The sequence below is a fragment of the Siphateles boraxobius genome, unplaced genomic scaffold, assembly GCF_051911475.1.
Source record: "Siphateles boraxobius isolate OS27281-9 unplaced genomic scaffold, OSU_SipBor_1 12, whole genome shotgun sequence".
Lineage (NCBI taxonomy): Eukaryota > Metazoa > Chordata > Actinopteri > Cypriniformes > Leuciscidae > Siphateles > Siphateles boraxobius.
In genome coordinates, this window is record NW_027508722.1 from 32,507,501 (window position 1) to 32,518,831 (window position 11,331).

Below are 11,331 nucleotides of genomic sequence, written 5' to 3' on the forward strand. Positions count from 1 at the left end.
ACTCTCACACCGCTTCATTTATCAGACAAACTGGGTATTAAACTGTCTTTAAACCAACATTCTGTTCAATATGACTCCATGTTGATATTATTATTAAAAAATAAAAGAAAAAATCACATTCATGAGCTCACGATGGAAGAGCATCACAATAAACATTAAAATAAACAATGATTGAAGACTTTTTATTACAAATTAAATACAACAATAAAATAACCTTTACAGTCACATGATTCTGAGCAACAAAATAAGAAAAAAAGAAAAAACAGTTTAATAAAATAAAATTATAGACACAGTTATATATTTAATAAAATAAAGTACATATATATAGTATAATGTATATGTATATATATAATTAATTTATATTTTTATATTATATATATATATATATATATATATATATATAATTTATTTTTTAATATGAGGTAAGAATAAATAATAAACTTGGTAAGGTATTTATCTGACAAAATTGTGTCAAAAAAAGTCAAACAATAGCTAGTTTTTATTTTACTATGAAAAAAAGCATAGAAACAAAAAGCTGACAGGAAAAAGCAAACACTGACTACAACATAATCAGTTATTAATATTTGGTTTGCTTCTTTCTTATTTTTGCATGTTTATAAATTATTTTATGTTGCACAATTTGGCATTTTTCATCGCGTTATTACAAATAAAACAACCGACTACTTAAAATGATTACAAAATCTTTTTCATAATATCTGAATAAAGATGTACATTTTTAATGGAGGCTTGTTTCCACCACAGAATAAAACATTTTAAAAGATAATTGCGACTTTTTATCTCACAATTTCCAGTTTACGAGATTGCGAGATATAAAGTAAGAATTGCGTAATATACCTGTAAAGTCAGAATTGCTAGATATAAAGTCAGAATTGCGTGATATAAAGTCAGAATTGTGAGATATAAAGTCAGAATTGCGAGATATAAAGTCAGAATTGCGTGATATAAAGTCAGAATTGCGTGATATAAAGTCAGACTTGCGAGATATAAAGTCAGAATTGCGTGATATAAAGTCAGAATTGCTTGATATAAAGTCAGAATTGCGAGATATAAAGACAGAATTGCGAGATATAAAGTCAGAATTGCGAGATATAAAGTCAGAATTGCAAGATATAAAGTCAGAATTGCGAGATATAAAGTCAGAATTGTGAGATATAAAGTCAGAATTGTGAGATATAAAGTCAGAATTGCGAGATATAAAGTCAGAATTGTGAGATATAAAGTCAGAATTGCGTGATATAAAGTCAGAATTGCGAGATATATAGTCAGAATTGCGTGATATAAAGTCAGAATTGCGAGATATAAAGTCAGAATTGTGAGATATAAAGACAGAATTGCGAGATATAAAGTCAGAATTGCGAGATATAAAGTCAGAATTGCGAGATATGAAGTCAGAATTGCGAGATATAAAGTCAGAATTGTGAGATATAAAGACAGAATTGCGAGATATAAAGTCAGAATTGCGAGATATAAAGTCAGAATTGCGAGATATAAAGTCAGAATTGCGAGATATAAAGTCAGAATTGCGTGATATAAAGTCAGAATTGCGAGATATAAAGTCAGAATTGTGAGATATAAAGACAGAATTGCGAGATATAAAGTCAGAATTGTGAGATATAAAGACAGAATTGCGAGATATAAAGTCAGAATTGCGAGATATAAAGTCAGAATTGCGAGATATAAAGTCAGAATTGCGAGATATAAAGTCAGAATTGCGTGATATAAAGTCAGAATTGTGAGATATAAAGTCAGAATTGCGAGATATAAAATCAGAATTGTGAGATATAAAGTCAGAATTGTGAGATATAAAGTCAGAAATGCGAGATATAAAGTCAGAATTGTGAGTTATAAAGTCATAATTGCGGGATATAAAGTCATAATTGCGGGATATAAAGTCATAATTGCGGGATATAAAGTCAGAATTGCGTGATATAAAGTCAGAATTGTGAGATATAAAGTCAGAATTCCGTGATATAAAGTCAGAATTGTGAGTTATAAAGTCAGAATTGTGAGATATAAAGTCAGAATTGCGAGATATAAAGTCAGAATTGTGAGTTATAAAGTCAGAATTGTGAGATATATAGAGTCAGAATTGCGGGATATAAAGTCAGAATTGTGAGTTATAAAGTCAGAATTGTGAGTTATAAAGTCAGAATTGCGAGATATAAAGTCATAATTGCGGGATATAAAGTCAGAATTGTGAGATATAAAGTCAGAATTGCGGGATATAAAGTCAGAATTGCGGGATATAAAGTCAGAATTGTGTGATATAAAGTCAGAATTGCGAGATATAAAGTCAGAATTGTGAGATATAAAGTCAGAATTGCGGGATATAAAGTCAGAATTGCGGGATATAAAGTCAGAATTGCGTGATATAAAGTCAGAATTCCGTGATATAAAGTCAGAATTGTGAGTTATAAAGTCAGAATTGCGGGATATAAAGTCAAAAATGCGAGATATAAAGTCAGAATTGCGAGATATAAAGTCAGAATTGTGAGATATAAAGTCAGAATTGCGGGATATAAAGTCAGAAATGCGAGATATAAAGTCAGAATTGTGAGATATAAAGTCATAATTGTGGGATATAAAGTCATAATTGCGGGATATAAAGTCAGAATTGCGGGATATAAAGTCAGAAGTGCAAGATATAAAGTCAGAATTGCGGGATATAAAGTCAGAATTGCGGGATATAAAGTCAGAATTGCGGGATATAAAGTCAGAATTGTGTGATATAAAGTCAGAAGTGCAAGATATAAAGTCAGAATTGCGGGATATAAAGTCAGAAGTGCAAGATATAAAGTCAGAATTGCGGGATATAAAGTCAGAATTGCGGGATATAAAGTCAGAATTGCGGGATATAAAGTCAGAATTGCGTGATATAAAGTCAGAATTCCGTGATATAAAGTCAGAATTGTGAGTTATAAAGTCAGAATTGCGGGATATAAAGTCAAAAATGCGAGATATAAAGTCAGAATTGCGAGATATAAAGTCAGAATTGTGAGATATAAAGTCAGAATTGCGGGATATAAAGTCAGAAATGCGAGATATAAAGTCAGAATTGTGAGATATAAAGTCATAATTGTGGGATATAAAGTCATAATTGCGGGATATAAAGTCAGAATTGCGGGATATAAAGTCAGAAGTGCAAGATATAAAGTCAGAATTGCGGGATATAAAGTCAGAATTGCGGGATATAAAGTCAGAATTGCGGGATATAAAGTCAGAATTGTGTGATATAAAGTCAGAATTGCGAGATATAAAGTCAGAATTGTGAGATATAAAGTCAGAATTGAGGGATATAAAGTCATAATTGCGGGATATAAAGTCAGAAGTGCAAGATATAAAGTCAGAATTGCGAGATATAAAGTCAGAATTGCGAGATATAAAGTCAGAATTGCGGTATATAAAGTCATAATTGCGGGATATAAAGTCAGAATTGCGGGATATAAATTCAGAAGTGCGGGATATAAAGTCAGAATTGCGGGATATAAAGTCAGAATTGCAAGATAAAAACATGCAATTGTAAGAAAAATAGTCGCAATTACTTTTTTTTTTCATTCTGTGGTGGAAACAAACTTCCATAATTTTTCCCCCCTACTGTATATCCACTTTAAACAGTCTTTTCACAGATTGTAACAGGTTATGATGTAACGCTTCACTGTGTGTGTGTGTGTGTGTGTCAGTTTCGTGGTGAAGCTCTCGGTGCGGACGTTTGCTCACAGCGGGCTTCTGTTCTACATGGCTAACGCTAACCAGCAAGATTACGCGGTTCTGCAGCTTCAGATGGGCCGTCTGCTTCTGTCATGTGACCTGGGCCGAGGACCCGCCAGCGCCACGATCCCTGCTGGCATCAGCGACGGCGTCTGGCACACCGTGAGTTAAACCACCTCCACTCTGACTAGCCGTCCATTAAAGGGATAGGTCACCCGAAAACGAAAATTAGTCCATGATTTACTCTCCATCAAGTCATACTAGGTGTATATGACATTCTTCTTTCAGACGAATACAATAAGAGTTATATTAAAAATAAATATTAATATTAACACGGCTCAGGCGGGTTGATAAAGGCCTTTATTAATGCCCCGGAACCTGTGCAGCACTTTTATGCTATAACTCCGATTTTATTCGTCTGAAAGAAGAGTCATATACACCTAGGATGAGTTGAGGGAGAGTAAATCATGGGCTAATTTTCATTTTTGGGTGAACTATCCCTTTAACAGTCAGACAGTCCTTGAATAACATGTGTGTGCGTGTGCGTGTGTGTGTGTGAGCAGGTGAAGGCCGAGTTCAGTAAGAAGTCAGTGATGGTCAGTGTGGACGGCAGCGACTCCGACCGCATCTCCACTAAAGGACACACACTCGACGTTGAGGGGAAGTTGTACCTCGGAGGAATTCCTTCCACATACACAGCCAAGAGGATCGGAAACGTAACTGATGCTTTTCACTTCAAAACCAGTTTGAAATGTTTTCATATAAAGTCTTGATGTTGTTTTCAGGCTGTACTAGAACAGGTTTTCCTGCTTGAATGTTGATTATTTTCCTCATATCCTCCATTGTTGCGGCTCCTCTCTTCCCAGTCTGTCAGTAACGCTCTGTTTACCTCCTGTCTCTATGAAGCCCCGCCTCCTGAAAAGCACACTGTGCTCTGATTGGTCGGCTGGAGCATTGTGTTGTGATTGGTCGATCACTTTAAGCATGTTTGGGAAATGCCCCGCCCCTTACCAGAACCACTAGTTTCAACACACTACTAACTAACTCAACAAGGCCCCGCCCCTTTAGTCTGCGTATGAATTATTATAATGTGGAATATTGTGACGTGTTCGTTCCCGGAAGAAACTCAAGACACAATGGAGGCGTTTCAGGAGTTCAGAAACACTGACACTGATATAAAGAAGAACTGGAGCTTTTCATGATCAAACAACAACATTACACACTGAAGAGATGAAGATGTCTTTACAGTAAGATAAAAGTGTAAAAAGCACAGGAATGTCCCGTGTCAACCCGAGGTGTGTTTGTGTGTGTGTGTGTGTGTGTGTGTGTGTGTGTGTGTGTGTGTGTGTGTGTGTGTGTGTGTGTGTGTGTGTGTGTGTGTGTGTGTGTGTGTGTGTGTGTGTGTGTGTGTGTGTGCGGTTCTGCAGGTCACACACAGCCTGGCGGCGTGTCTTCAGGACGTGACTCTGAACGGTGTGCGTATGGACCTGAACAGGCCACTGGTGGCCGATGGGACGAGGTCCTGCTTTAAAGGCGCTCAGGAAGGGACCTTCTTCAGCGGAGGCGGATACGCAGCTTTCAGTGAGCAGAACCTCCTCTAGAACTCTCTCTCACACATCTCAGAGAACAGAACCTCCTCTAGAACTCTCTCTCACACATCTCAGAGAACAGAACCTCCTCTAGAACTCTCTCTCACACATCTCAGAGAACAGAACCTCATCTAGAACACTCTCACACACATATCTCAGAGAACAGAACCTCCTCTAGAACTCTCTCTCACACATCTCAGAGAACTGAACCTCCTCTAGAACTCTCTCTCACACATCTCAGAGAACAGAACCTCCTCTAGAACTCTCTCTCACACATCTCAGAGAACAGAACCTCCTCTAAAACTCTCTCTCACACATCTCAGAGAACAGAACCTCCTCTAGAACCCTCTCTCACATCTCAGAGAACAGAACCTCCTCTAGAACTCTCTCTCACACATCTCAGAGAACAGAACCTCCTCTAGAACTCTGTCACACACACATCTCAGAGAACAGAACCTCCTCTAGAACTCTCTCTCACACATCTCAGAGAACAGAACGTCCTCTAGAACTCTCTCTCACACATCTCAGAGAACAGAACCTCCTCTAGAACTCTCTCTCACACATCTCAGAGAACAGAACCTCCTCTAGAACTCTGTCACACACATCTTAGAGAACAGAACCTCCTCTAGAACTCTCTCACACACATCTCAGAGAACAGAACCTCCTCTAGAACCCTCTCTCACATCTCAGAGAACAGAACCTCATATAGAACTGTCTCTCACATCTCAGAGAACCGAACCTCCTCTAGAACTGTCTCTCACATCTCAGAGAACAGAACCTCATATAGAACTTTCTCTCAAACATCTCAGAGAACAGAACCTCCTTTAGAACTCTCTCTCACAGATCTCAGAGAACAGAACCTCCTCTAGAACTCTCTCTCTCACACATCTCAGAGAACAGAACCTCCTCTAGAACACTCTCACACACACATCTCAGAGAACAGAACCTCCTCTAGAACTCTCTCTCTCACACATCTCAGAGAACAGAACCTCCTCTAGAACTCTCTCTCACATCTCAGAGAACAGAACCTCATATAGAACTCTCTCTCACATCTCAGAGAACAGAACCTCATATAGAACTCTCTCTCACACATCTCAGAGAACAGAACCTCCTTTAGAACTCTCTCTCACACATCTCAGAGAACAGAACCTCCTCTAGAACTCTCTCTCACACATCTCAGAGAACAGAACCTCCTCTAAAACTCTCTCTCTCACACATCTCAGAGAACAGAACCTCCTCTAGAACTCTCTCTCACACATCTCAGAGAACAGAACCTCCTCTAGAACTCTCTCACACATCTCAGAGAACAGAACCTCCTCTAGAACTCTCTCTCACACATCTCAGAGAACAGAACCTCCTTTAGAACTCTCTCTCACACATCTCAGAGAACAAAACCTCCTCTAGAACTCTCTCTCACACATCTCAGAGAACAGAACCTCCTCTAGAACCCTCTCTCACATCTCAGAGAACAGAACCTCCTCTAGAACTCTCTCTCACACATCTCAGAGAACAGAACCTCTCTAAAACTCTCTCACGAATCTCAGAGAACAGAACCTCATCTAGAACTCTCTCTCACACATCTCAGAGAACAGAACCTCCTCTAGAACTCTCTCTCACACATCTCAGAGAACAGAACCTCCTCTAGAACTCTCTCACACACACATTGATGTCTCAGTGTGATATTGCATATATGGGCCGCTGTTCTCTATTTCATTTAAAGAAAATATAAACAACGCATGCATAAGCCTGGAAGCCCATTTCCATCACATAAGAAAAAAAATCATTCTTTGGTAAATCATAAAAAGTCAAAATTGTAAGATGAAAACTTTTTATGCCATAATTTTCTTTTATGTCATAATTATTGCTTTCTATGCTATAATTATGAAGATGAAAACTTCATGTCTTCAAAATATGATGTCAGAATTTTTACTTTTTATCCCATAATTTTCTTTTGTCATAATTATGACTTTTGATCTATGATTGACTTTTTGTCATGATTGTCATGACTTTTGTCATCATAATTTTGACTTTTAATGTCACTGACTTTGTCATAATTTAGCATTTTTGTCATAATTTAGAATTTTTGTCATGATTTGGACTTTTTCCTCATCATTGACTTTTTGTCATAATTTCAACTTTGTCATAAATTCGTCTGTTTTGTATGCTTATGTTTTCGTGTAATGCCCTGATTGAGTGTGTCTGCTCCTGCAGTGAAGGAGGGCTATAACGTGGGCTCGGACGTGACGGTGAGTCTGGACTTCCGCTCCACGGCTCCCGACGGGATTCTGTTGGGAATCAGCAGCACGAAAGTGGACGCCATCGGACTGGAGCTGCTCAACGGACAGGTCAGTACGGTCAGAGACTATTTATATAGAGACATGCCACTTCCTCAATACTCAATACAACTATATAGGGAAACCCTGTTACGGCAAAGATGGCGGTTGTATGCACATGTCCCGCCCCTCCCGCTGGAAAGCCAATCGTCTGCTTTTAACAGTCAAGCCGGGAAACATTTAAGCCTATCGTCTGGTTCCACTGACACATGCGCACAGTTGAGGTTTGCGACAGCGGAAAATACGTTACTGTTTGAAAAGGCGGCAGATTTGATATGCAGTGTATGTGTGAGTTGTGTAAATATCAGACATCTTAAGTCCTCCCGGAAGTTCCGGGAGTCTCCCCCATATTGATAGCGGCTCCCTGATGCCCACAAATTAGTTAAAATCTCCCGGAATCTAGAGCGAGCGAGCAAGAGCCCGCACATACTGTGCTTCAAACCGTGTAGAGCGCGCACGACAGAGAGGGAGAGAACCCTTGCGCATGCGTAGTAAAAGTATAACCTGTGGGGAAAAAGGCGTTTTAAACCTTATTTTGGGGCAAAGTCATCAAACTTTTTCAGCGATTTTTATCATATTTTACTGCTGTTTCTATACATGCAGTTTTTATGTCCCGGTGACCAGTGAAAGTGCAGTTCTGACTCTCTGCCCATTCATTTAGATAGGAGCCTGGTCTTGTTAGTCCGAAATAACTGCCCGGAGGCGTTGCCAAGATGGCGGCCGAGTGGCATGACTTGCCTAAAAGGACTTTGGTACGGTTAGCCTCCAGTACGGTTAGACTCCATTACGGTTAGCCTTCAGTACGGTTAGACTCCAGTACGGTTAGCTTCCAGTACGGGTAGCCTCCAGTACGGTTAGACTCCATTACGGTTAGCCTTCAGTACGGTTAGACTCTAGTACGGTTAGCCTCCAGTACGATTAGACTCCAGTACGGTTAGCCTTCAGTACGGTTAGACTCCAGTACGGTTAGCTTCCAGTACGGGTAGCCTCCAGCACGGTTAGACTCCATTACGGTTAGCCTTCAGTACGGTTAGACTCCAGTACGGTTAGCCTTCAGTACGGTTTGACTCCATTACGGTTAGCCTTCAGTACGGTTAGACTCCAGTACGGTTAGCTTCCAGTACGGGTAGCCTCCAGTACGGTTAGACTTCATTACGGTTAACCTTCAGTACGGTTAGACTCCATTACGGTTAGCCTTCAGTACGGTTAGACTCCAGTACGGTTAGTTTCCAGTACGGGTAGCCTCCAGCACGGTTAGACTCCATTACGGTTAGCCTTCAGTACGGTTAGACTCCAGTACGGGTAGCCTCCAGTACGGTTAGACTCCATTACGGTTAGCCTTCAGTACGTATAGACTCTAGTACGGTTAGCCTCCAGTACGATTAGACTCCAGTACGGTTAGCCTCCAGTATGATTAGACTCCAGTACGGTTAGCCTCCAGTACGGTTAGCCTTCAGTACTATTAGCCTTCAGTACAGTTAGTCTGCAGTACGATTAGCCTCCAATACGGTTAACATTCAGTGACCGGTGATACGGTGACCGATGGTCAGTACGGCTAGCTTTCAGTACAGTTAGCCATCAGTACGGTTAGCCCTCCATGCAGTTAGCTTTTCGTGCGGTTAGCCTTCCGTACAGTTAGCCTTCAGTACGGTTAGCCTTCAGTACGGTTAGCCTCCAGTACAGTTAGCCTTCAGTACGGTTAGTCTTCAGTACGGTTAGCCTTCAGTACGATTAGCCTCCAGTACAGTTAGCCTTCAGTACAGTTAGCCTCCAGTACAGTTAGGCTTCAGTACGGGTTAGCCTCCAGTACGGTTAGCCTTCAGTAAGATTAGCCTACAGTACAGTTAGCCTCCAGTGACCCATGTTACGGTGCCAGTGACTGATGCTCGACCCGTCGCAGGTGGTGTTCAGCGTGAATAACGGCGCGGGCCGGATCTCGGCGAGCAGCAGGAGCAGCGGGTCCATGTGTGACGGGCGCTGGCGGACCCTGGTGGCCAACAAGCAGAAGCACAGCTTGAGTCTGACCGTCGACGGCGTGACGGTGACCGTGGAGAACCCGTACTCATCATCCACATCCGCCGAGACCAAAAACCCCATCTATGTGGGCGGACATCCAGGTACTGACTACAGCATCGGCCCGTTTCTAATAATTATGATTAGTATGTCATGATTTTGACTTTGTCATAATTTTATATTTTTGTTATAATTGTAACTTTTTTCATAATTATGACTTTCTATAATTATGTCATTTATTCTAATTATGACTTTCTATAATATATTACTGTCATAATTTTGAATTTTTGTCATGAATCATGATCTTGACTTTGCCATAAATCTTTTTTATGTCATAATTATGAATTTTTATCTAAGTATGACTTAGTATGTTAAGATTTAGAATTTTTGTCATGATCTTGACTTTTTGTCATAATTTCAACTTTGTCATAATTTAGAATTTTTGTCATGGTTTTTACTTTTATCTCATAATTATGAGGTATAATTATTGTTATTGATTAGTTTCACTCAATATCGCACACCCCTAATAGGCTGTCAATCATGTATCTGTGGAAAGGTCACAGTAGTTGTTGACTGTGTGTGTGTGTGTGTGTGTGTGTGTGTCACAGCTGAGGTGAAGCAGAACTGTCTTCGCACCAGAGAGTCGTTCCGCGGTTGCATGAAGAACCTGCGCGTCTTCAAGGGTCACGTGACTGACGTTCTGGACTTCAGCGCCGCGTTCACACACACACATGTGTTTCCTCATTCCTGCCCTGCATAAAACCATAATTCATCCTGTTCTGAGAATAATCATAGAGATTTTACCCAAAACTTTGACTCTGTTAAGTAACACTTTACAATAAGGTCTCATTTGTTAACATTGCTTTTATTTTTGAATAGTAAAATTAGTGATAATCAAATTGTTAATTTTGATGTTAGTTCACAGTGCATCCATTTGATTTTAAAAATGTTTAACATTTAAGAGTTTTACATTGTTCATGTTAACTGAAACCTTATTGTGACGGTTTACCGAATTTAATACTTGTTAATAAAATGCATCTTGTTTCTTAGTGGAGCGTGTGGCTTGTTTTACTGATGATGAAACCAACATTCCTTCACTATCTGGAACATTCCAGAGCGCTGATACTGACACGGATTCAAACAAAGAGCTTTAGAGACACAAACTTGTTCAGATGAGTGATATTGTGCAACAATGACACACTGATGAGGTTTCATGTGTTTTAATTGGGTTAGTTTCATAATGACTTGTAGTTTCACTCAAATATTACAGCAACTTCATTACATATTTAACATCATGATATGAAATCTATGATGAATGGTTACATCTTCTTGAGAACAAGAACAAAGATAAGGATATAATTGGCAGACACTGAAGTAAATCATCAGGGGTCAAAGGTCATCTGTCATCTGAATGATCTTTGTTTCTGTAGTTCATAATCATTTATGTGTCTGTTTTTCACTCATTTTCAGTTTTTTACTACAGTAACACCATGTTTTCTAGGCTTCTACTACAGTAACACCATGTTTTCCAGACTTTTACTACAGTAACACCATGTTTTCCAGGCTTTTACTACAGTAACACCATGTTTTCCAGACTTTAACTACAGTAACACCATGTTTTCCAGGCTTTTACTACAGTAACACCATGTTTTCCAGACTTTACTACA

The 11,331-nt window shown here is 39.4% G+C and overlaps 1 protein-coding gene across 1 annotated transcript in view; it reads left to right on the top strand.

The window, feature by feature from the left end:
• The window catches only part of lama1 (laminin, alpha 1), a 63,651-nt gene extending 52,938 nt beyond the window's left edge, over positions 1–10,713 (top strand). Inside the window, exons 47-52 of the mRNA XM_077219365.1 lie at positions 3,702–3,891; positions 4,293–4,445; positions 5,157–5,310; positions 7,530–7,663; positions 9,552–9,768; positions 10,273–10,713. Of these exons, the coding sequence (XP_077075480.1) occupies positions 3,702–3,891; positions 4,293–4,445; positions 5,157–5,310; positions 7,530–7,663; positions 9,552–9,768; positions 10,273–10,424 (1,000 nt within the window). The 3' untranslated portion in view covers positions 10,425–10,713. The remainder of the gene's footprint in view (positions 1–3,701; positions 3,892–4,292; positions 4,446–5,156; positions 5,311–7,529; positions 7,664–9,551; positions 9,769–10,272) is intronic.
• Positions 10,714–11,331: the final 618 nt, after the last annotated feature.